This window comes from Cokeromyces recurvatus (genome assembly GCF_025118155.1).
Source record: "Cokeromyces recurvatus strain NRRL 2243 chromosome Unknown BX663scaffold_3, whole genome shotgun sequence".
Lineage (NCBI taxonomy): Eukaryota > Fungi > Mucoromycota > Mucoromycetes > Mucorales > Mucoraceae > Cokeromyces > Cokeromyces recurvatus.
Genome location: NW_026251389.1, coordinates 1068088 through 1093915, shown reverse-complemented (window position 1 = coordinate 1093915; position 25828 = coordinate 1068088). Strand labels below are relative to the sequence as shown.

The 25828-nt window shown below is 32.2% G+C and overlaps 10 protein-coding genes across 10 annotated transcripts; 7 read left to right on the top strand and 3 right to left on the bottom strand.

The window, feature by feature from the left end:
• Positions 1 to 363: 363 nt before the first annotated feature.
• On the top strand, positions 364 to 877 carry BX663DRAFT_548840 (uncharacterized protein; the record flags this gene model as incomplete). The annotated part of the gene is made up of 3 exons (XM_051531106.1): positions 364 to 494; positions 564 to 775; positions 843 to 877. 3 exons carry the CDS (start codon positions 364 to 366, stop codon positions 875 to 877), a joined length of 378 nt encoding a protein of 125 aa, XP_051386670.1.
• A 176-nt stretch (positions 878 to 1053) lies between these two features.
• On the bottom strand, positions 1054 to 2657 carry BX663DRAFT_427685 (thioredoxin-like protein; the record flags this gene model as incomplete). The annotated part of the gene is made up of 2 exons (XM_051522635.1): positions 1054 to 2200; positions 2278 to 2657. The coding sequence occupies 2 exons, from the start codon at positions 2655 to 2657 to the stop codon at positions 1054 to 1056; spliced, it is 1527 nt and encodes a 508-aa protein (XP_051386669.1).
• A 1274-nt stretch (positions 2658 to 3931) lies between these two features.
• Positions 3932 to 5492, bottom strand: BX663DRAFT_497305 (ribonuclease P). The gene is made up of 5 exons (XM_051525896.1): positions 5079 to 5492; positions 4853 to 5023; positions 4670 to 4795; positions 4264 to 4618; positions 3932 to 4203 (listed from the first exon to the last, which is right to left on the bottom strand). Exons 2-5 carry the CDS (start codon positions 5004 to 5006, stop codon positions 3999 to 4001), a joined length of 840 nt encoding a protein of 279 aa, XP_051386668.1. The 5' UTR covers positions 5007 to 5023; positions 5079 to 5492; the 3' UTR covers positions 3932 to 3998.
• Positions 5493 to 7342: 1850 nt separating this feature from the next.
• BX663DRAFT_548837 (P-loop containing nucleoside triphosphate hydrolase protein) lies at positions 7343 to 12706 on the top strand (the record flags this gene model as incomplete). Its single annotated transcript, XM_051531105.1, has 11 exons — positions 7343 to 7516; positions 7592 to 7724; positions 7780 to 8142; positions 8213 to 8295; positions 8351 to 8467; positions 8522 to 9556; positions 9626 to 9691; positions 9744 to 12042; positions 12108 to 12331; positions 12392 to 12550; positions 12614 to 12706. 11 exons carry the CDS (start codon positions 7343 to 7345, stop codon positions 12704 to 12706), a joined length of 4746 nt encoding a protein of 1581 aa, XP_051386667.1.
• Positions 12707 to 12736: 30 nt separating this feature from the next.
• Positions 12737 to 15688, top strand: BX663DRAFT_497299 (uncharacterized protein). The gene has a single exon (XM_051525895.1). The coding sequence runs from the start codon at positions 12874 to 12876 to the stop codon at positions 15604 to 15606; it is 2733 nt and encodes a 910-aa protein (XP_051386666.1). The 5' UTR covers positions 12737 to 12873; the 3' UTR covers positions 15607 to 15688.
• Positions 15689 to 15696: 8 nt separating this feature from the next.
• BX663DRAFT_427811 (Carboxylesterase) lies at positions 15697 to 16080 on the top strand (the record flags this gene model as incomplete). The annotated part of the gene is made up of 1 exon (XM_051522643.1): positions 15697 to 16080. The coding sequence occupies one exon, from the start codon at positions 15697 to 15699 to the stop codon at positions 16078 to 16080; it is 384 nt and encodes a 127-aa protein (XP_051386665.1).
• Positions 16081 to 16399: 319 nt separating this feature from the next.
• On the top strand, positions 16400 to 17583 carry BX663DRAFT_548835 (Alpha/Beta hydrolase protein; the record flags this gene model as incomplete). The annotated part of the gene is made up of 2 exons (XM_051531104.1): positions 16400 to 16472; positions 16541 to 17583. 2 exons carry the CDS (start codon positions 16400 to 16402, stop codon positions 17581 to 17583), a joined length of 1116 nt encoding a protein of 371 aa, XP_051386664.1.
• A 91-nt stretch (positions 17584 to 17674) lies between these two features.
• BX663DRAFT_483382 (uncharacterized protein) lies at positions 17675 to 20846 on the bottom strand (the record flags this gene model as incomplete). Its single annotated transcript, XM_051524490.1, has 7 exons — positions 17675 to 19081; positions 19166 to 19423; positions 19476 to 19484; positions 19658 to 19660; positions 19782 to 19876; positions 20092 to 20145; positions 20789 to 20846. 7 exons carry the CDS (start codon positions 20844 to 20846, stop codon positions 17675 to 17677), a joined length of 1884 nt encoding a protein of 627 aa, XP_051386663.1.
• A 2504-nt stretch (positions 20847 to 23350) lies between these two features.
• BX663DRAFT_497291 (uncharacterized protein) lies at positions 23351 to 25185 on the top strand (the record flags this gene model as incomplete). The annotated part of the gene is made up of 3 exons (XM_051525894.1): positions 23351 to 23459; positions 23518 to 23694; positions 23764 to 25185. Coding segments are annotated over 3 exons (1687 nt in total), but the record flags the coding sequence as incomplete, so codon positions are not given.
• Positions 25186 to 25350: 165 nt separating this feature from the next.
• BX663DRAFT_529314 (BRO1 domain-containing protein) lies at positions 25351 to 25703 on the top strand (the record flags this gene model as incomplete). Its single annotated transcript, XM_051530232.1, has 2 exons — positions 25351 to 25556; positions 25634 to 25703. 2 exons carry the CDS (start codon positions 25351 to 25353, stop codon positions 25701 to 25703), a joined length of 276 nt encoding a protein of 91 aa, XP_051386661.1.
• Positions 25704 to 25828: the final 125 nt, after the last annotated feature.

The following is a 25828-nucleotide window of genomic DNA, read 5'->3' as shown; positions in this document are numbered from 1 at the left end:
CAGACAAAGGCAATTAATAAACAACGAATTATTTTATTACTCTTTATATTGAAAAAAAAAAAAAAAGTATAGGAGTGAAAAAAAGAAGAAGAGCATCAAGATGATTTTTCTTTAAAGAAAATAATTAAAAAAAGACAGCAGGTATAAAATTAAATATTGCTAGTAAATAGACTGAATTTTAAAGATAATAGTTATTAACACACTTGTGGTTAATATTCCAAAAAGAAACAACAAAGGAGGAGGCCTGATCTGTTAATAATATCTATAAATGAATTTGCCTAATTTATTCTTCTGCTGGTTTCTCTTTCTTTTCTTTTCTTTTTCTTTTTTCTTTTTTAACATTTATACCTTCCCTTTATTAAAATGAAGTTTTTATATACACTATTATCAATTTTCTGCTGCTTAACGAGTTTAGTTTTATGTCAATCACTATACATAACTTATCCTAAACCAGGAAGTGTTTTCAGCGCAGGTGATAATGTATTAATTGAATGGTATTTTTTTTTCCCCTGATAATATATGACTAAAAAAAAAAGTATCTTATAGCTTATCCTTTATTGTAGGCAAAATGAATTAAAAAGTGAGGTCCAACCTCCATACGTTACAATTGCACTCAGTTATGGAAGTCGAGATAATTTGACGATTTGTAATGTTATAGCTAAGAAAGTTTCCTTAGGCTTAGGATTCCACCAATGGAAAATACCATGTAACATCCCTCCTCGAAAGGATTATGTAATTGAAGTTGGTACTGATTTAGATAATGTTGCATTTGATGGTAAGATGTCAAAGCTTTTTTTTCTTCTTTCATTATTATTTATTAAATTATATATTAAATTATATAGGCTATATTACCATTAAAAATAGAAAATCGCATTAATACATTTGACATAATGACTCGGCAGTTAACAATATAAGTTATAGTCTGTCATTCTATAAGAATATTATGTAATCTGCTTTCACCTTTACAAAAAAAAAAAAAAATAGAGCATATTCTTTTTCTTGTTGTATCTATATTTAACCCATTTCTTTATTTCATTCAATAAAGAAAAGTAATTAAAATTCATCATGCTGTATAACACTACTATAAGTTTCTTTATCGATGTTAGAAGGTTGGGATAATAAGCTTTCCAAATCGATCTTTAAAGTTTGCTTTGTAGAATAAAGGTTTAAAAAGTTGACAAGATCGTGTAAAGTACGTTCACCATCATAATCAATAATTTCGTTTGTGTTTGCCTTAAAAAATTTAATTGTTGGATAAGCCTTAATACTGAAGCCAGCAGAAAGAGGTACATCATTAAGTGTGCCATCCATCTTTGCAATTACAATATCATGCTCCTTTTCAGCATTATAAGATTGCATAATTTCACCTAATTGCTGATAGATAGGGGCTAAGGCTTGACAATAACGACACCAGGGTGCATAAATTTCCAAAAGTACATCCTTTGATTTGTCCATTACAATGTCTTCAAAATCATTACCTACTACCACTTTTACAACATCATCAGGCTTACGAATAGGATATGCTTGTGATTTAAGTGCTGGCTTTCCTTGACCTTTTCGAACAGATTCCAAGAATTGAATAATATCATTCTCTTTTAAATCTTTACTTTCATCATATGGGTATCGAGCGCCTGTTTTAAAGTTATGTACAGCTAAAGCGGGCCATTTGTTACCTGTCAAGGATAAAAACTCTGCTTGTGATGCATATTGTCTTGCATCGATATATACAAAGCTGAAGATGCCTTTATATTTTTTAGCCAAGGGGAAGAATAAGTCATGCATTTCATTGTGCATTTCTTCTGAATTAGAAAAGATATAAACAAGTGGACGACCTGCATCCACGTAATCCATAAAGTTGGAAGGATCAATTGAAGACAATAAAGGTACTGAATTAAGCTTAATAAAGTCTTCCACTTGATCAGCTATAATTTCTCCTCTGTAGACGTCACGCAAGTTATCAAATCGTTTGTAAAGAACAATACTAGGAAAAGATTGAATTTCCTCAGCATCTATCAATACTTTATCAGTAACAATACCAAAAGCAAAGTCATCAATTAGATCTGCAGAAAAGGTTTTCCATTTTTCTATATTTGATGTATCATTTTCAGTGAGATAGGCAATAACTACAAGTGACTCATTTTTTTTAAGTGATTCTAATTCTTCTTTTGTTTTTAGATATATCAAACCATTTGACAAGTGACTATATTTCAAAAAAAAAAAAAAAAACTCCATATAAATATTATTATTATATGCATAATTTACATATAGAAATAATACCTTCTCATATATTCAACTATATTATCTGAATTACGTTCAAAAGGATAAATATCACTAGGATGTCCTTTCCTAAAAACTTGTAAAGTAGGATAACCCTGAACATTATATCTTGTACAAATATCTTGATTTATAGAGCAATCAATTTCTGATAAGGTAACATTATCTGGTCGTAGGATAGTGGCAGCTTTTTCATATTCAGGTTCCAAAGCTTTAGAATGAGGACACCAAGGAACAAAAAATTTTAATAATACAAGATCATTTTGTTGAATTGCATTTTCAAATTCTTTTGTACTATTTAAATAGAGTACATCTGATGCACAAGTTGAAGAAATACTTATTGCTGTTAATAATGTAATTGCAGTCCAAATGATCGATTTCATACTGCTTTACGACAAAAAAAAAAAAAAAAAAAAAAAAAAGAATAAGAAATTCATCTATTGGATAATAACTTTTAAAAAGGCAAAAACACTATAGTTGTATTCTAATCGCTGCGGACTGTTAAAAATAAATAAATTTGAAGGCTCAAAAAGCACGAGATGTTATTTGAAATATCAAATTTGCCCGGATCAAGAAAGAAAGAAAAAAAAATATACATGTATACGTATATAAAACTTGAAGATAATGATAACTATAGATTTTGTTTTTAGTATATTCATATTCGTAAAAAAGTAAAATAAAATTTATAGGCTTTCATATCAAACTATATAACGATAAAAAGGTAAAAAAAAAAAAGAAAAGAAAAAAGAAAAAATCATTTTATTAGTGTCCAAAATATATTTATATAAATAAGGAAGAATAAAGGCCACTGATTGATTTATCGTCTATAAATGATATACAGCACAGTTGCATGCAAAGAAAACGGACTACGGACTAGACTCTGCCATGTTACTTACAACTTGATACAATTCTAAGACTGAAATACAAAAATATTCAAGATATGCGACATATTGTCATAAGATCTCAAATCTTTGTTGATTACTGTATGATATGCCACTCTAATGAAGTAGTTAGCAAAACGTTGATTATACAGCATTTATAGTATTCTATATCACAGCTAATTATTTGGCAAATTGAAACAGTTTCTCCCAACGATATCTAAAACTACAATACATTATAGAAAGATTTGTACGAGAATATAGCCAGTACTTGATTACTGCATGTATTGAGACCACTACGATATGCACTAACATGATAGTCAAGAATTTTGAATCACGACTTGCAACATATCATCTTCATATTCTAAAACCACTTTCCCCCCAAAAAAAAAAGATAGTTTATACTAGTATTATAAACAGAGTAAGGCTAATTAATGATATATGTCTTCTTATTGTACTAACAGGTAAACTTTCACTTATCAAACAAGATAGGAAATAAAAAATTTAAAGGACATCATCTTGTTTTATGTGTAAATACTGTAACATAATTCTACCTCTGCCCCCAAATTCTACAGAAGCAAGGCATTATTTCTTATAATAAGTCTTTACATACTTGATCCAACCTTTAGATACTATATGAAAGCAAAATATATTAACAGCATATCATATTCATAGAATTATATTTATTGTGAAAGAATTGGTAAAATGATAGAAGTCATCATTATATTTATTAAGCTTAATCTTTTAGAAATTCTTATTCAACTTTAATTAAATCACGAAAGAAGTTTATACTTTGGAGAAAACGTTTAAATTAAGTATTTAATAAGAGGAACATATTCATTTGATTTATTTCAATAATGTAGCATGATGTGAACCGTATAGTTGATATGTATAAGCTGTTTTTTTGTTTGGCAATAATAAAAATGTATAATCATTTTCTCCATTTAAATATTGATAATGGCCCATATTATTCCATGTAAATGGCGAATCTTTATATCCCCAACAGCTTAAAGACACCCATTCAGATGTTATGTTTAAGTTCATCATTTTTCTAAGACAATTAAATATTATTAAAATGCTCATTTTCATAAGACATAAGTTATTTGATTACCTAATAATAATCATAATATTCTGAATACATGTTGTTGGAATTAACCCTTTGAACTTCACTAATGTTCCATTATTACTTTTAATTGAAGGTGTTGGTGGCTGATATACAGAAACAAAAGGATCTACTTTGTCATTCCTTTTAATTCGATTAGCTTTTAAATGAGCTAAACCGAGCCATTCTAAGGCTTCCATAGCCAAGTTATCCCAATCATCTGCTTTTTCATTTAGTGGATATGCAATGGGTTCAAATGAAGGTATATTTATATCCATCAACGTTTCTAATTCAGCCTTCATTTCTTTTTTACTAATCTTTGATACCATCGTTGGCCATTGAATATCGACCGTCGTTCCTGTCACTTTATGTATCCTTCAGTATCACTTTCTAATCTTTTATAGTATTAACTTACACGCATCTGTTGCACAAAATACCATATTAAAATTTCTTGTCAGAGTATTTTCTAAACACCATTTTAATCTATTAAACTCTTTGCTTCCAACTTGAAAACATTTTTTTTTCAAGTCAATCTTGATAACTAATACACACAATTTAATAATCATGTTTGTTCCCTTATTAATTTAGAATACATTACTGTGCTTATCGTGTTTAATATCAGCCTTTGTGCGTGTTAAGGCTTCTATACCAAAGGTTTCAAAAGTATTTTTGATCAAGCTGAAAATTAATTCACCTTGAGATGTTAAAACAACAACATCATCTGAATTTAAGTTTGTATCAAGACTATGCATTATTAAATTATATTGTTCTACAAAAGACTGTTAACAATAAAATATCATTTCAGATTTTAACTTTTATTTTACCTGATTTAATATACTTTTGAAAAAGTCAGGATCAAGAATGATTCGTAAAGGAGCTTCTATTTCATAATAATTTCCAAAACTAATGTTGAAATGTTCTGCTGCTATATTATTACTAAGTGAAGGCAAAAACAGAGTAAGCTTATCAATATAGATATAGATCTTGTTAGTTCATCGTTCATCGATTAAAATACATTTATAACTTTATTACTGTTTGGTTAAAAGAGTGCGAGTCAATAATAGACTTCCAAATTTTTTCATGTTGATCTAAATCAAGATAATTTAAATCACTATGAGACTTTAAAGGTTCGATATTCGTAAAATAAGCTTTTTCACTCATTATCAATTTTGCCACAAAAAAAGAAAAAAAAAAAGATTCACATTTTTTGAGTCGCTGTATAAAAGAATAATGTGACGGTAGTTAGACAGACAAGAACCATATAAAAGATCAATGATAAATAGAAATAGACTTGACTCATATCACTTTTTTTTTTTTTAACTTATATTACTGTTTTTTTTCCTGTTAACTTTAAGACGGCATTTGCAGTTCTATCATGTAATAATTTTTTGATAAAGGAAGAAAAAAAAAAAAAAGAATATGCATAGAGGCATTATAATAAAATAAAAAAAAAGTCAGCAACTGCTGAAGAAGGTACATATGATATTACAATAAAAAATGATAGCTAATCTTATAGTTTCTAATTCTTTCCAGAGTAGACGCATAGGTTTTGATTATTTTCATTTTTTTAGGACTTGAAGATAACAATTTTATCAAATAAATGTGAACTTTTCTAATAAAAAATTGTTACTGATTTTTATAGCACCGCATGAATCAGTCAGTCTGGAGTATGGATAACTTCATTCACGACCATGAAATAAAAATAAAAAATATCAGAAACAATAAATTAGTTACCCTTTTGACAGATATTGTAAACGCTTCTATAATAAATCTTACACAAGCAGAACACAGTAAAGCTTTAATGGAATAAGGCCCTTGGAGTTCCCTAGAATAGAACTAATCCCCTTAAGACTACTTGTGTTCAAATATATACTAGATGATGTAAAGAATGAAAAAATGAAATAAGAACTGTAACGATAATTTCCTTTCTGTTTCCCATTATTATAGTAAACTTTTCACTATATGGAAAGCGTTCTAAACACATTACTAGACTTATCTACTATTGACAATACTTAAATCCTTTCTCATCAAATTCTATACTACCTATTTTAGGCCCTTATAGAAAGGGTCCTCACCCGTACTTTCTGAAGAACAATCAGAGGAACTCCAAAGTTCCTTCACCACAGTTCGTAGATATGTAAAATGTCCTGCATGCTACCAAAAGACCACGTTTTATCGACACGGTCATGTTCCCCAAGATCCTAGTCAACTATTGTTCAAATATACATTATGCAGTAAGAGCTTAATTGCCTTCGACATGTATCAACTCATAGTCGATTCATCCTCTAACTTACAAACTAACTTGCAATCTTCCATACCTACTCTTGAAACGTCTTGAATGGCTACTAGGCAGTGAACTTCGATCATGCATTTATCATCCTACCGAATTGTTTACCAAATCTCACTCAATTCGTTGCCTACACATGAATCGTTCTTTATATCTTCTTGACTTAGTTGCTGATCCAATATTCTTTCTGTTGAGCCAGTTGCCAGTTAAACCGTCTCGTCCATCACATTGTGGTTCTGCATAAACTATCTTTTGGCCAGAAAAATGTGCGATTCTCCACGAATTAGGTTATATATTTCATGATAAGCCCCCCCTCCCCTTCTATTGAAAATCCTGGTTCTAAATTGCTGCAATGGTTGTTTAGCAACCGAAGCTAGAGCATCATCCTTCACTTTTTTATAACTTTAGTATATCTTTCCTTTACCTCTTCTCCCTCTTTATCTCCCTCCCCTCCTTCCCCTTTCTTTTTTAACCTTGTATCTCATACAAAGGGATTTTATTTTCTTTTTTCTATTATTTTATTGAGCTAATCTGGGCAATAATCCAGTATCATTTAAATACTATGTGCTTATGAAGATCAAAAATTTAATTATGTAATAAAAAATTTATTTAATTGTATATTACTTGATCCAAAAAAGGCAAACATTGTACTACACTACTTGAAATTGAAAAAAGCTTAATTGCCCTTTTTTTATTTTATTTTATTTTTTTTTATTTTATTTTCTTTTCTTTTTTTCATAAAACAAAAAAAGGACTCTTTAAATTTGGAAAAAAAAAGAGTATCCTTTAAACATTATATAGATGGCAGATACATTATCTTCAGGAGTAAAGCAAGCCATCGAAGTATATACGAAGGATACAAAGGCATGGTTTGAAGATGAAGATGAGGCTTGGGTATCTGCTTCCGTGATTTCCAAGCAAGAAACATCTAATGGCATTAAAATTATATTTCAAGATGATAAAGATGAAGAAAGAGTAAAAAGCAATTAAAGATGAATTACTTTATATTTCATCATTATTTATTTATTTATTTATTTTTTTTTTTTTCAGGAACATGTATTTGAAAGCACATTTGCTCTATTGGAGAAAACAAAAGGCGCCAATTTACCACCTTTAAGGAATCCACCTCGTCTAGAAAATACAGAAGATTTAACTAATTTGAGTTATTTAAATGAGCCTTCAGGTATAAATTTATACAATCTAAAAATAAGTCTTACTTATGAAACACAATTTTATAGTTCTAAACACAATTCGTACACGTTACTTTCAACGTAACATATACACTTATTCTGGTATCGTCTTAATTGCTGCTAATCCTTTTGCTAATGTTCCACTTTATGAGCCTGATATCATCCAGCAATATTCAGGTAGACGACGTGGTGAACTAGAACCTCATTTATTTGCTATTGCTGAAGATGCTTATCGTTGTATGGTCCGCGAAAAAAAGAATCAAACTGTGGTTGTGTCAGGTGAGAGTGGTGCGGGTAAAACAGTGAGTGCAACACATATTATGAGATATTTTGCTACGGCTGATGATAAGGAGTCCGGAAAAATGAAAGATACATCTCAGGGAATGACAGAAGTAGAAGAGCAAATTATGGGTAATTAATATAACAAAATGGAAGGAAAAAAAACTATAAATCTAAGCCCTAAGTTTGCATATTATTTTAGCCACAAACCCTATTATGGAAGCATTTGGTAATGCTAAAACAACAAGAAATAATAACAGTTCGAGATTTGGTAAATACATTGAGGTAAAGGATATTAAATGTGTTAATAAAAGAAAATCACTTATTATTCAAAATTTAGATTCAATTTGATGGTAAAAATAACATTGTGGGCGCCAAAATCAGAACATATCTTTTAGAAAGATCAAGATTAATTTTCCAGCCTGAAACGGAAAGAAATTACCACATTTTTTATCAGGTAAAAAGAAAACTTGAAGCTGTTATTTTGATTTTTTGCTCACTTTTTATAAAGCTTTGTTCAGGTGCACCAAGCAATGAAAGAAAAAATTTAGAATTAAATGATTGGAGTAAATTCCATTATCTTAACCAAAGTGGTGTGGGCACAATCCCCGGCGTTGATGACGCTGTTGAATTTGAGCTTACTCAGAAATCACTTTCTCTTGTGGGTATTGCTGTCGAATCTCAATGGCATATTTTTAAATTATTAGCAGCTCTCCTACATATCGGTAACATTGAAATTACGGGACGCAATGATAATGTTACTCTAGATGAAAAACAGCCTGCTTTAGTCACCGCCACACACCTCTTAGGCATCAAAAGTAGTGACTTCCGCAAGTGGCTCATTCAAAAACAAATTGTAACACGTAATGATAAGATCGTAAAAAAGCTCAATCCATTACAAGCCACTGTTGTTCGAGACTCTGTTGCTAAGTATATCTATGCTAATCTCTTTGATTGGCTTGTTAAAGTCGTCAATGACTCCCTCTCCTGTAATGATGCTAGCCAAATTCAAACTTTTATTGGCGTTCTTGATATTTACGGTTTTGAACATTTTAAAAAGAATTCCTTTGAGCAATTTTGTATCAATTATGCTAATGAAAAGCTCCAGCAGCAATTTAATCAACATGTTTTTAAGCTTGAACAGGAAGAATATGTGAAGGAAAAGATTGATTGGAAATTTATCGAGTTTAGTGACAATCAAGGATGTATTGAAGTAATTGAATCTAAATTAGGTGTACTATCATTGTTAGATGAGGAGTCAAGAATGCCGTCGGGCACTGACCAAGGATTTTGTAATAAGCTTTATGCATCATTTGGCGATAATAGCAAGTACCAAAAGTATTTTAAGAAACCTAGATTTTCAAATAGTGCATTTATTATCTGTCATTATGCGCACGATGTTGAGTATGATGCAGAAGGGTTTTTAGATAAAAATAAAGATACAGTACCTGATGAAATGTTAGCTGTATTGCAGAATTCAGAATCAAAGTTTTTAGTTGAAATGTTACAGACAGCTACAGAAGCTGCAACAAGTCAAGAAGTGAAGGTAAATAGACCAATATATATATATATATATATATACCTATTTATGCTAATAAAAGTATTTTTTTTTCAGCCTGCACCTGTTAAAAAAATGGGCATGGCAATTGCCAAAAAACCCACATTGGGCTCTATTTTCAAGGTAAACTTCAAACAATTCTTTATGATATGTTTTAGCTAATTATTATCTATAGCTTTCGTTAATTAACTTGATGGATACGATCAATAACACTAATGTACATTATATTCGGTGTATCAAACCAAACGAAGCTAAGGTTGCTTGGGGCTTTGAACCCAATATGGTTCTTTCACAGTTAAGGGCATGTGGTGTATTAGAAACCATTCGAATTAGTTGTGCAGGTTATCCATCTCGCTGGACTTTTGAAGATTTTGCTGACCGTTTCTATGCCCTTGTCAACTCTAAATATTGGGATCCAAATCTGAACCCAGATATTCACCAGCTCTGTCGTGTTATCTTGGAGAAATATATCCCTGATACTGACAAATATCAAGTAGGTTTAACAAAGATTTTCTTTAGAGCAGGCCAGTTGGCTTATCTTGAAAAATGTCGTCGAGAACGATGGGATCAATGTACAATTCTTTTACAAAAGAATATGCGACGTTTTATTGTACGTATAAACTACCTAAGAAAGTTAGAATTGATTCAAAGACTGCAACGGGTGGCAAGACAAAAGTATGGTAAACGAAAATTAGAATTGGCAAAACAAAACAAGGCTGCTATCAAGATTCAAACATGTTGGAGACGATATTCACAGCGCCAGAAATATTTAAAACAAAGAGATGTAATAATAAGATTCCAAGCTACTGCAAAAGCTCATTTGACACGCAAATCATTCGCTCATTTGCGACAACATTTTGCAGCAATCAAGATTCAGGCATTATTGAAAGGCTGGAAGGTACGATCTGAGTTTTTAAGAAAGCGAAAGGTGATTACAGGATTGCAAACAGCTATACGATGTCGACTAGCAAAGCAAGCATTGATCGTACTCAAGCAGGAAGCACGATCAGCGAACCATTTCAAGGAAGTTTCATATAAATTGGAAAGTAAAGTAGTTGAATTGACACAAAGCGTAACACGCTATAAAGAAGAAAAGGATCAGTTGCGTGTGCGTGCTGATCAATTGGAGCAGCAGGTGGTATCGTGGTCACAACGATACGAGCAATTAGATGCACGAGCTAAAGACCTTGAATTTTCACTTAGCAATGCTTCATCAACAGAGGAGCTTGAAACTATTAAGGATGAACGTGATCGACTTGAATCTGACTATCAACATTCTTTGGAACGTATTAAAAAGCAAGACCAAGAGATTGAACGACTTCAGCTGGACCTGGCAAAACAAAAGGAGGAAATAGCCAAGCTTGTAAAACAACAAACCAGTAGATCTACTGCAGATACAGGTGATGAGGATGTTACAGAACTTAAGAACCAGATCGTGGCACTTAAGGCACAATTATCACAGTCATTGAAAAATAATCATCCTAAGCGACAAGGATCAGTATATCGTGCGCTATCACCACAAAGACGTATTTCACCATCACCTGACGCACGAAGAGGACGTTCACCTGGTTCTTTAGCAGTACGACGACATAGTAGTACTGTTACTTCGCCTATCAAAGTTGTATATGCTGAGCCAGAGCAAATGATACCCAAATCTGATCGTACCATGCCATTTGCCAACCATCAAGAACAGTCAAATGCAGAAGAAGCTCTTAATACTCTCTTAAATAATAATAGTGATATATTGGAACAGGAGGTTATTGATGGTTTACTAGAGTCTTTAAAGATCGTGCCACCAGACACTCAGAAGCAGCCTCCCAAGCAAGAAGTTGTGTTTGCTGTACACATTATTGCCCAGGTTGTGACACAAATGTGGCGATCTGGTTATTTAATAGAATCAGAACGCCTTTTATTTAGAGCAATGGACACGATACAAAAGGATTGCTTATCGTTCATGGCGGAAGACACAATTGTACCCTGTGCTTATTGGTTATCAAACACACATGAATTATTGTCATTAGTGTATTCGATAGAACAGGAGCTTGAACGCGAAATGCATTATAATTCAATTCATGGACGTCGGGCTGTTGGCTGGCATGATTTCGAAAAACTAGTGTCTACAATAAAATTCGAGCTCCAATGCTTAGAAGATAATATTTATCATCATTGGCTCTCTGAACTTAAGAAGAAGTTAAATAAGATGGCGATACCAGCAGTAATTGAGAGTCAATCATTACCCGGATTTATGACTAATGACTCAACCCGATTTTTTGGCAAGATTTTATTGAATAATCAAGCAACCTATTCCATGGATGATTTGTTAAACTTTTTAAATCGAGTCTGGCATACAATGAAGGCGTATTATGTAGAGCTGTATGTAATCGAACAAGTATTAACAGAGTTATTAAGATTAATTGGTGTGACAACCTTTAATGATTTAGTGATGAGGCGAAACTTCAATTCATGGAAACGAGGTAAGTGCAATTGCAAATATATATACATATATAGTGAAGATAAATGACTTATATTCTCTGTTTAGCTATGCAAATTCAATATAATATTACTCGTTTAGAAGAATGGTGTAAAGCACATGATGTAGCAGAAGCTACAAATCAACTCGAGCATTTAATGCAGGCTACAAAATTATTACAACTTAAGAAGGCTACATTAGAGGATATTAAGATTATTTATGATGTTTGTTGGTTCCTCGCACCAACGCAAGTACAAAAATTAATTCAAAATTATTGTGTAGCAGATTATGAGGTAAATATCAAGATAATAGGAAGTACATTCTTCATATTTATACCTTTGATTATATGATAGGATCCTATAAGTAATGATATTTTGAGAGCAGTTGCATCTCGTGTGAGTAGTGGTGATGCAGGCGACATCTTATTACTAGATAATGTTTCTATTGAAGATAGTGATTATGACCCACCTGAACCACATAATGTTGTGGCTAATTCATATATTCCTAGCTATGTAAGTTACACATTTGTGTATTTTACTCATTTCTGGAAAACTTAACGTTTATCATTTTTGTAGTTAAATTTGCAGCATGTTCAGCAATTAATTTCTTTAGTCAATTTGGCTCGAAAGAATAAGTCACAACGCATGGATTCTCTAACATTTGCATAAGTTAATAAAACTGGGTATTTTTTTTTTTTTTTTTTTTTTTTCAAGCAAAAAGTTCATTTGTATATTTCTCCTATTACTGTTACACATACTTTTTATTATTCTCTTCTTTTTTTGTTTCGTTGTTTGTTTTATTTGTTATTATTATTTTTATTCTTAATTACTATTTGATGTACGAACAAAATGAATCATCTAATAACAATAACAGGCTGCCTGTTACTAATGTGTCAGATTACTTGGATGCATCGATACCACCTCGTCGGAAAAGCAGTTCTGCTACCAGTAATTCAAGTCATAATTCGTTTACTCAAAGACTCATTGATCGTGGGGTTACTGTACCATCATCTTTTTCCAACTGGAATGATAGAGATCGAAACATTCCTGAAGATTTGGTTTCATCAGGCTCTGTAGAAAGCCATTATGGCATGTCTCCATTCATTACGCCCTCCTTTAGTATCGACCATGACACTGAGCAACAACCTCTCTATTATAAGTCATTAAGACATAGATATGAAAGAGAAAAAATGCTATCATTGTCTTCACTTGGAACAAGTAGCGCTCGAATTTTGACAACAGATGAAGAAGAAGAGCTTAGCTCACCCAACTACCTGCAAAATAAACTGAAGCAGCAAAAACAAAAGAAAAATGAAGACAGTGATATTGAGTTATCAGACGAGGAACAAGAGACGGCTAATAATAATAAGTTAATCTTACCCTTAAGGAAGCGAGTGACGAGACGATCACATTCACCACTATCCGATCCACCAGCAACTACTATTGAACCGGGTAATAATATCTCTAACCTCATAGAAACAGAAAGCTATGACAACATTCAATGTCACCCGACTATGTCAGACACTAATGAACGTGTCAAATTATTAGTCACAAAACCGTTACCAACGTTTACAAAGCCTTTGCCAATACCACCACGATATCATTTATTGCAAACACCTGTCTTTCAAGTGGTTAATGCTAACACAGTGAAAGACCGCTATTTATTTTTATTCAGCGACTTACTTTTGATATGTAAACCAATTATGGACGAAAATATCATTGTTAATAACAGTACACAAATGGAGCGCAATAGGTATCGATTCCGACCCAACCAAAATTCTTTATTTCAAGTTAAAAATATTGTTCAACTAGGCCATTTAACGTTATATATTTCTAAAGAAGAATATTATAACCAACAAGTCCTAAAAGAGCAGGAAAAATACCCAACTGTTCAACTAGATAAAGAAGGACGACCCATTCTACCACCTGCACGCAAGATACATCCTATTCTAGCTTCTGCTTTACGTAAATTTGAATTAAACGCCAATTTGGGTATTCATTATTTGATTGATAAGGATATCTTAACAAACGATCCATTAAGCATAGCTAACTTTTTGTTCAAAACGCCTGACCTTAACCGACGACAATTGGGTTATTATCTGGCAATGGAATCATCACAAGATATCTATGATGCCTTTCTTGAATGTTTCCGTTTAATTGGTTTAAGGCTCGATGAAGCATTACGAATTTTGTTAACCACATTTCGATTACCTAGCCATTGGGAATCACTTGAATATCTAATTGAAAGATTTGCGAAAAAATGGCATGACGCTAACCAGAATGTGATCAAGTTTCATGAAGATATGGTAGTGAAGGTAGTGGTAGCTATGTTGTTTTTGAATGCAGAGTATTGGTATGATGCAAGTTCAGAGAAAGATGTGTTTTGGTATGCAAGAGAAGTCAAAGAACGACAAGATGGTGAACAGCAAAGACGAGGACGGATGGGAACAATGCCTCATACAAAAGATAGCACAGTTACAAATGCACCTTTACATTACATTATGTCAATGAGAGCTCGTGGACAGACAACAAAGCCGACACTTACAGAATTTTTAGATCGATGGAATTACTATGATCAGTATCATTTAGTACCGCGTGAGTTTATGGAGGAAATGTATAGATCAATTAAGGAAGAAAGACTCGAGACAGGATGGGACAACAAGATGGGAAAGCATGGTGGTCAGCAGCAAGATGTGGTAATTACCGTTATTCCACATCGATTACCTTCTAGGCTGACAAAGGGTATACCATCAAATCCGATTACTATTACCATTCCAAAGCCCGATAAAGGCCTACAAATTAAATTGAGAGGACAAGATTTGGTATTTGAGCCTAACGTTTTGGATTTTTCAACTTCATGTATACAAACGTTTAGGATAACAGGCTATACGCTGGGACGTACATCCTTAATGTTTATTAAGACAGGAGAAAATGCAGGCAACTATGTAAGTCCTACATTACCACGTACTAAAAGTGTGGTAGTAGAAAGGCCATTTATGAGATACACATTTCAAATTGGCTTTCCACAACAGCAAGATATAAAAAAATTAACGATAGAACCTAATAAGATAGAAGACAAGAAAAAGACAAAAGAAGTACCACAACGTAAATATACATTTAGTGTGGAGACAGATGAGGAACGACATGAGTGGGTAGAGGCTCTAAAAAAATTAAGTGGACATATGAATGAGGAGCGTAATGAAGCTAGTTTAGAGGCGCTTAAAAAGATGAGTCCTGAGGCACGAGTCGCATTACAGGTTTTGAAAGAAGTATTGTTAGCAGATGAGGTCAAAAAGGGAACGATAAGATCTACTGACGCAATAGGAGACAAGGAAAATAATTCAGTATATGAAAGACATGGGCAGACAATGCGATTATTATTACCAACCAAGAAGAAAGAAGATCGAAAGTCAGTATTGACAGCCGCAACAACAACAACGACAAATGTAGTAACCAAAAGAGGACATGAAATTGTTAAATTGGTTGTACAAAATTCAATGGTACCACTTGTTTTAGGTTTTCTTAAAAGTCAACTATCCACTGCTACTTGTAATAAAAGCTTGCAATAAAAGATATAATAGCATTGTATCATTGCTTTATTCCTTATTTTATCTTATTTTATTTTATTTTTTTATTTTATTTTATTTTTTTTAAAAGTAATGATCACAAATGTAGAAGAGGAAAACTTTAATCCTCCATTAACTTCCCCAGTACAAACTTCATCAGGTAAAATTACAGGTTTTGTTGATGAAGCCAATGAGGTTCAAGTCTATTTAGGCATACCTTATGCTGAGCCACCTACAGGAGCGTTGAGGTATAAGCCTACAAAAGAGTTAGTAACACCTTATGTTGAACGAGTATGTACTGAACATGCACCTGCTGCACCACAGACAGCTATGCCTTTTGATACACTAATGTGTGTCGAAATCGAATACCAATCTGAAGATTGTCTTTATTTAAATGTTTGGGTCCCAGTCATTACCGCTAATAATAAGAAATTGCCTGTCATTGTATGGTTTCATCCAGGCGCTTGTATGAGGTAAAATAACGTAGTTATACAATGTTCACCAAAACTGAATCCCTCCTTTTTTTTTTTTTTTTTTTTTTTTTTTTTTTTTTTTTTTTTTTTTATAGTGGAAGCTCCAGTCAGCCATTTTGGGATGGAACAAATCTTGCTCGAAATGAGGCCATTATTGTAAGCTTTAATTATCGATTAGGAGCACTGGGGTGGATGGCGATGGATCATCTTTCAGAGGATTTGAAAGGAAGTGGCAATTTAGGCTTATTAGATCAAATGAGTATATATGATCTTAATTAAAGAATGTTAAATTATTATTTACACACTGATATAGCTGCACTAAAATGGGTACAAAAAATATTGCCGCTTTTGGCGGTGATCCTGACAATGTTACTGCATTTGGATCCTCAGCTGGTGGTAAAGTATAATATAGAAAAATTCATCATTTCTTTTCCCTAATTGTTTATGATTTGTTATGAAATTAGCTGCTTGCATCCTTGCTCTTATCTTAACCCCACATACGGGCGGACTCTTCCATAACGTTATCCTCCAATCTCCACCCATGTTTATGTGCAATCCAAGTGATTGGTCTCAATTCAAAGGCTCTATTTTCTCCCGCTCTCTCGGTTTAGATACGTCTAACTTACTGGAAGAAATCCAACAAGTGCCTGTTGAAACTATTTTAGATGCCCAAACGTTCATGACAACTTGGCCAAACTTTCTCGAGGGCCTAGCGCCTATTGGCCCTAGTCAAGATAATCATATTTTAAATTCCACCCTCTTGCAGCATCTTCTGCATCATCCTTTACCATCAGAACACCAGCATCTTAAGTTTGTGATGGGTTACACACGTGATGAGTTTAATTTCTTTTTTCCTTTTTTACCTAATTTCCAAGACATGGACGATACCATGTTTGTGCGCACCTACTTTACACATGTCTTTGGCAAAAATGCTCAACATGCTTATGAAATTTATAAGCAACACATAGTGCCACCTATGGTGCCACCCTCTGAAGTCACTCGTCAAATGTGTTCAGACGTGATGGCCTGTATAGCTACTTTACTGACAGCTGAAAATCTGTCAAAAAATGGCCATGCAGTCTGGGTCTATGAATGGGATTATGAATCAAATGATGCCCAAAACATAATCAAGGCAGCACATATGGTAGACTCCGTCTTTTCGTGGGACAATTTAGCCTATTGGACAGATAATCCATTTTTAGGACCTGGAAATGAGTTTGAAAGGGATCGTGTAGCAAAGCAAATGTCAAGAGCAGTGGTGGCATTTGCTTGTAACGGTAATCCTAATCATGAAGGTATAGCGTACTGGCCAACTTATGATGAAGATTCAAAGGCTCTTGTGTTTGACAGAGAAGTATACGTTCAACCTGAAATTCATAAAACAAGTATAAGATTATGGAAGACAGAGCTAAAAGAATATGTAACGACACCTCTTTTCCCTGTTAAAAAGCAACAACAACAACAACAAGAAAATATAACAAACAGAAACAAAAAGCGGAAAATATAAAAAATATACACAGACTAAATTATTATTAATTACACAATACAAAAAAAAAAAAAAAAGTAAAGAAAATAAAGAAAATAAATAAATAGATGACTTATTGTTGCATTGAATTTAATGAATGTCCATTTTGTTGATGATATCGAAATCCACTTGCAGTTCGATAAGCTTTTTTACATTCACCTATTTGACATCGAAAGGGTCGTTCTTCACCCATTAATGTTAAAGAATGTCCATGTCCTGTCATACCCTTAGCATCCTTGATATGATACTGGAGACCATTAATATTTTTATATTTTTTGTTACAATTGGTCATGGCACATCGATAAGGTCTCTCAACATCTATATTAGGATGAGTCGCTTTCATGTGTGAAAATAATTCAGAAGAGGAAGCGAATACAGAGTAACAGCCTACAATATCACAGCCATACGGTTTAACAGCTGTATCACTACCTGTAGACGGTTGCTCAGGTAATAAATGACTAATATCCTGTTGTATTATGTCTGAATTACTTTTGGGCGCCAAGGTTGTAGGATTACTATGTTGAAATCGAATAGTTGAAGAGGATGGTTGTTGGTCAATAAATAATGTATTAAAGAAATTGGATGAGGCTGATGCTGATGATGTCCCATTACGCTGTTGTTGCTGTTGCTGTTGTTGCTGTTGCTGTTGCTGTTGTTGCTGTTGCTGTTGCTGTTGTTGTTGTTGTTGTTGTTGTTGTTGTTGTTGTTGTTGTTGTTGTTGTTGTTGTTGTTGTTGTTGTTGCTGCTGCTGTTGTTGTTGTTGTAGTTGGTTTGCCTTTTCTTTTTTCGTCTGCACCATTCTTTGCAGCTTTCGCCATCGATTCCTACAATGTAAGCCTGGTCTTCCATCAAAGAAACAAGCAATCTTTTGCCACTGAGATCCATATTCCTCATATTTTTCCATCAAAAGCCGATCTTCCCATTCTGTCCATTCTGAACGATCGATAGATGGATCCAAACTCTCACGCCATCTCTTTGCACATTGATCGTCAGTACGGCCTGGTAACATTTCTGCAATTTTACTCCACTGCTGATTAGGATATTTTGATACTCCCTCTCTTAATAATCGATCTTCTTCTTCTGTCCACGCTCCCTTTCGTAATGAGGGATCAAGTGAGTGAAACCAACGCTTACGGCAATTTTTATTGGTGCGTCCGGGAACACAGGCAGCGATCTTGGCCCATTTTTCAGTTTTATCGCCATACAATTGAACAGCAAGACGTAATAATTGATCTTCTTCGGGGGTCCAAGGAGAACGTTTTTCACGGCCTCCTCCAGAGGGTGTATTTTGAGGAGGTTTTTTGGTTGACAACAGATAGGTATGATGGTTGGAAGTTAAGTGATGTTGAAGTGGAGCAACAACGATAGGAGTAGTATTAAGTGGAGGTAAAAGAGGTGGAGTGTAAGTAGGTGAAAGGTCAAGTTGATTAAAGATGGGTGTATTTGTTAATGTAGCTACAAGATCTTGTGGTGAATTCAACTACATGAAAGAAAAAGAAAAAAAAAGAAAAAAGAAAAGGGAATCAGGCTGAAGAGTTTGTTTTAATTTAGTGATAAAACTTACATTAGAAAAAGAGTGAAATGATTCAGTTCGATTATGTTGTTGATCAAAACTATTTGAGTCAAATGAAGCATATCTTAGAGTAACAAATGAGCCATTAGGTGTAGTAGAAGTAGAAGTAGTAGTAACTGGATTAGAAATGGTATTATGTGTAGAATTACTAGAAGATTGATTATTAAAAAACATAGATTCGTGCTTTATGAATGTTTTATCTTCTTGATGTTGTTCTGGCTGATGCCCATAATTATAGATCTGTTGATACTAAATAGGAACAGTTATTAATGAGTTACAAGAGTATATAATTCACACTTACCATAACAGTCTAATGTGTGCAATAATACTTAAATTTATTAAAAGAGAAAAAAAATAAAATAAAAATACAGATGCTAACTTGACCAAATCTAAAATTTTATTCGATCTGAGTTTTTTATTTAATTTGTTCCAATCAGATAATTTTATCTCCCTGATTTTGTTTGCTATCAGAAAATGGCTTACTTTCTACATAAAATTATAAATCAAAATATATGAAAATCAATAAGAATATCAGCAGAGAAGAAAGCTTTCCATTCTAAAGGTTGTGTAAGATTCCACTATACATCTCTTGATCTCCGTCGTTTACATTGGGTGTACATAATAAGTAGCACAGACTAATATGGAAAAATCTCAAACTTAAATAGCAGCTAAGGTTAATCAGAATCTTTATTCTTGAAACTTCTAAAAAAGTATAAGTTGATAGACTTCAAACTGATCAATTGGTATACTTAATTTGTATTGTTTAGCCAATCAAGTTTATGATAGTCTCCTTATACACATTTTTAACAATTATATAAATAACTTGTCAATGACAAACTCTTAGAAAAACTTAATATGAGCGAAACATACTATTAGCTTATACATGATATAGCCACTAAACAACTAATAGCATTTACTTATTGTAGCTCTTTTCAAGCGAGATGAGTAAAAGTTATAATTATGATAGCAGCCTAATAAAAACAATAATCAAGTTATCAATATTCATTATTTATTCCAATTTACACATAAATAACAAACGAACGAATGATTTTATTTTGTTTGACTTTATCACTCTATACTTCTGAAGCAATATACAACGATTAGTATAAGTTGTATTTTTTTTTTCATTGAAGAGTGCCGAGAATAATTCTATATTCTTCGGTTTGATAATACTCTTTTCCATGCGATCTTAATAGTTATAAAACATCGCCATTAGTACATAATTATTATTCTGGTTTAAATAAAGTACTTTGAATCCTAATAACAATTCCAGAGCTTCATTAATGAATGATACAGAGTTTTGACAAGTTGAGAAAACAAATTTTCTCTATAAAATCTATTAATCTTTTAGAGGCCTTTTTCTCGACAACTGTACCATCTTCATATATTTAGTAAAAAAGGTAAAATTAAGTCTAGATTTTTGATATACGGAAGATATAGTATCCCTATAATATTGCATTGGTAGCAGAATAATATACTGTTGATGTCTCTCTCTCTCTCTCTCTTTTTTTTTTTTTTTTTTTTTTTTTTTTTTTTTTTTTAGCTGTCCTATTTTCAGTGCTAAACGTACTATAAAAAAAACGTGTATTTTTTCGAAAAACAAAATAGATATACAACTTGTTTGAATTTCAACCACCCATATCTTGTTTTTGAGCAACTTTTCCGCTGACATGGTAAATATCTACTTCATTTTAGTTGTCGAGCAGATTGAAGTAATCTTTTTGAAACATCCAAGTTTTTAATTGTTCTTTACTTTAAACTACAGCTTCATATTTAATGATTACTTGTTGCAATTTTAAATTGCTATATTAATTTATGCAATCTTCATTATTTAAGATTTATAAACATTGTTTGAGTTAGCGAATAAAAATTGTATTTTAAATTTTACTCCTGAAATTTTGTGACTTTATTTATTTCGGGTTTAATTTAATAATAAACGACAGCTTTTTATTTATAAAATAGAATAAAAAAAAATATGTATAAAAATTGAACTGATAACTACTTACCCTTCCTGACTGTGTTAGTTTTTAAAGAATTGAACTCAAAGAAAAGGAAAAGTAGTTTAAAAGAAAATTTAGAATTTATAGTAGAAAAAAAAAATACATGGGAGGGGTCGATTCAGGATGTAATTGACGTGCGTCACAATATATATGTATATATTTTATTTTGACATTTGCTGCTGCTGTTCATATCCTTATATAAAGAAATGCATACATATATTTTCTTTTACTGCATGACTAAATAAAAGTAGTGATAACTTGTGTAACATTTTATTTTATATCATTAAAGTTTTAATGACGATAACAGTCACCTTATGCATCATTATGCATGATGAAAAAAAAAAGATATAAAAAGGCACACATATTTAATTTCCCCTCTTTTTTTTCTCTTTTTTTTCTCTTTTTTTTTCTCTTTTTTTTTTCTTTTAAATCAACCAATCAGCCGTAGCCGTGGAGCCCGCCTTGTTCACCACGTTAAATACTCGAACACGGAGGCAATATGGGGAGCCTGTTTTAAGTCGGGCTATGAATCGCCCGTCTGTATAGTGCCTCCGATGGGGGGAAGCTATGTGCTACCTTCCATCAATACAGACTCATAGAATAGTGAATTCATGTTTATTGATAATAAGAGTGGTTATTAACTACAAACAATATTTAGTTCTTCATATACAAAAGTGTTATGCTTCTAAAGATTGTTTCGTAAAATAGCCCTTTTTGTTATACAATAGAACATTCAAGAGGTTACAACGATATACGCATTATGAATGATACTTTCATTTATAACAAAAGACATTTAGTGTCTGCTTATCGTCATTATAATTAAAACCAGTGGATATGATTAAAGTTGATAGCTCATATATAAACAATATTCATATGCCATATCATTGGAAAAAGATTTTTTGGGATGATTTATAAGGATATGTTTCTTGATTAAATAAGCAGATCATAAAGGTGGTTTAATCAAGATTCCTCTGAAATTCTTATAGTCTATTTTAACAAATGATGACATTTTATTACATATGACATAGATCATTCAGCTACAAATAACATCTCTTTTTGATTCACACCTAATTACATATATCTTTAACAATTCTCTTAAACACTTAATAATTTAGAATACTTGACTATTGTTCGATCTTATTTTGGTGAGATAAATTACTTCATGTCTTCTTCAATACAGCGATAATAATGCGGAAGTTGGTTACAATTTAATTATTTGTTTTTATTTATGTATCTCCTTTAATGAATAGTAGGCATAAGTAGTTAAATCCTTAGGAATATCCGACTAGATTGCCCATATCATATCATTTAAATAACATATTAAAAGTTTCTTGACGCTTTTTCAAAACTGGTCTTTTATATATCAAATTTTATTTCTGTAAATGAATTACGCCTTAAGGAATAACTTGTAATATTGGTTCAAGGGCTAAGCATCTGTTGGAAAATGAAAAAGGATGCCGAATCTATCCCTGACAATCATTAATATTTACCAATTTAGCGGATTCTCTTATACTATCACTCAAGTTGTTGGTAACAGTCATACAATCTTTCTATATACCAGCCTCAACTTTTGCCTAAAACAGCTCAATATGATTTTAAAAGGGCAAATAAGGAGGCAGGTAAGCCATTTTATAGCCTCGATTAACAACCATATTATGAACCTTATGTATAGTATCATTATCCATAACTAAGTAACGGCCAGTCATTTCATGAGCATCTGAAGTATCAATTACGCCACTAATAAATTGTAAAAAAAAAAGGTTAATACACAAATTTATTGGAAAAGCACAATATTGTTTTTTTTTTTATGTTCACCAAAGGTGCCAGTGATATCTTCATTCATTGTCTACAGACGAGTACCTATAATAAATTGGATTTATTTTTGGATACAATTTTTTTTTCTTAAAACCGAAAGCAATAATAATGTCCTCGTCCTGTGTCTATGAGCATCAAATAAGCAATATTTCAACATATCATTCTTAATTAATTATTTAGTAAGATCTACAGGGTCAATCTTTATATATTATTTAAAGCAGGTGTCTTTATTTTTAACCACTATTACTCATAAGCTACTGAATACTAGAACGATATAAAGAATAAAACAATAAATAGTGACTACTTTTTAAATTGTTGACATTCTATTTTTTTTTTTTTTTTCTTTGTCTTTTTCATTCATCATGGTAATGCGAGAGTCATACAGTAAAGACAATTCCTTTAGAGATAAAAAACATAGTTATATTAAACAAGCCATTAAAGATGAAATAAAGGAACTCAAAGAAAAAGTGGTAAATATATATGCTTTATATTATTGTGCTTTATTTCTAAATTGCCGCATGTTGTTAGCGTGCAGCCTATGCACTTAATATTCGTAAAAATGATGGTGATAAACTTACTGAAGATGAATTGAGAACGATTGAAGAGGTAGAAATTAATAATAAAATGATTGGAAGATTGAATAATATGTTAGAACACCAAAGCACAGCTTCTTCCACTCCTACTTCGTACAGTCCTTCTTTTACAGTAAGTATAACACAATATTTAATTTTATTGCTTAATAATACCTACTCTATATAACTTTTCTTTTCTCAGAAAACTGCATTATCTGATCGTATCGGCGAAAATGAAGTTTGGGCAATAATGCAACTTTTTTATCTTGTTCGTCTATGTCAACAAGGCTTTTTTTATTTTATCACTGCTACTTATCCATACCTTGAACTTGAAGCTATCTCTTACCTTTGTGATCAAATGATTACTGCTTCACTTTATACCTCTGTTACGAACAACACAACTCCAATGACTATTGATCAAAAAAATATCTTTGCAATGGAGAATAGAGATAAAACAAGAACACTTGCTAAAAAATTAGTTAAGGAAGCAGATGAACCAGTTGGGCCTGGATACAAAACAACGTTTAAGCAAATTATGACAGTCATTCGTGGACTTGTAAATCAAAGTTTAGCATCCCCTATTTCACAAATGAACAATAGTGAGCAACAAACATTCAATAAGGAGGCTACTCAACAACCACCTATTTGGGTTTTTATGCCTTATTGCAGTATGATAGGATCATTTCCTATGAATGATGTGCCACCTGTTACATTACCAACTGTTCCCTTTCCTAGTACTATGTTACCACCTAACTTGGTACCATTAGATGCTTTTCAAATGACATCTGATAAGCAGTCAGAACAGAGATCTACAATTGAGACAAACGATCTCAATAACAAAGAATCAACATCTACAGTTGAAATGAATAGTATTGATAATAAGGATCCACCACATAGCAATGAATCAAAGGAAACTACTTCACAAGCCAAGTTAACCGACGAATTACAAGAGGAGGACAAACAGGAAGAAAGTGATAGCAATAGTGACCGAAAATGTATGGATTCAGAAGTAGAAAAACCAATCGAGCATACACGAATGGATTCCACTGAAAGAGAAGCTGACTTATATGCTAACTCGATTGACAACACTCAACTCTTGCCTGATGAAGAGCAATTTATGGATGCAGAAGAAGAACAAGAAAATAGTCATGTCAGTGGCAATGATACAACGGCCTCAACGACACCAATCGTATATAGTACAGTGAGTTATTTTGAGAAATTTGCAGATAAAGAACTAGAGCCAAATAAAAATAAAGATAAAGTAGAAGATGATGTAAAGACTGATGAGGAAACATTATCAAATACAGTAGAAACATCATCAATAGAGGCTTCATCAAATTCTTCTAACCATATTCAATTGCAACACATAGATAGCACTAATTCTGATGATGAGAAGCATGTAGATAAGGAGCCAAAAAAAGACAATGATGAGAAGAAGAATTCTGCAAAAAGTGTTGAGGAAGTAGTATCAAGTTGGCAATCGTATGCAGCAGAAGTATCATCAGCGGAATCTTCACCAAAGCCTCCAAATCGCACTCGATCACCATTAAGGAGAGGGCGTAGTTATTTTAAGGGAAGAGTATCCCAAAGAAAAAAATATTAAGTAAAAAAAAAAAAAAAAAAAAAAAGTAATATAATATATAATGTGCAGGCACCAAATGAATTTTAATAAAAATAAAATTTATCAGATTTTTAATGCTCCGTTTATAGTCTAGTTTTTTTTTTCTTTTTTAATTTAATTTATTCCAATAACTTGTATACAATATTCTCATCATCAGTAAAAGACAAAATGAGGATAGCTACTACCAATATGCTAGCTTGCAAACCCAAAAAGACAGAGCGTATTACATGGACACCTTATCTTCGAGAATATATTTCAAATGGTTATGCAGAGCATCCTGATCTTTATACAGATGATTTTAGATTATTAGATGAGTTGAGGAACGATTGTATTTATATTGAAGCAAACGAAAAGTCTTTAAACAGACTCATAAAGTAATATATCTATACATATACATATACATATATATAGTACATTTTCTTTTTTCAGTTAGTTAATTAGTGTTATATAGGTATTATGCTCAACTTGTATTCATTAGTACTAAATTTCCTATTGATGTATTATATATATTTTATATCTAGGATGTACTGTTGATTGAATTAACATTTATATAGATAGGGCTGGAGTTTCCCTGGTATTTGGAAACAGCAGAAGAAGAAAAGTTAGGTAAAATAAAATAAATTCAACATGTGGTAAATGATGCTCA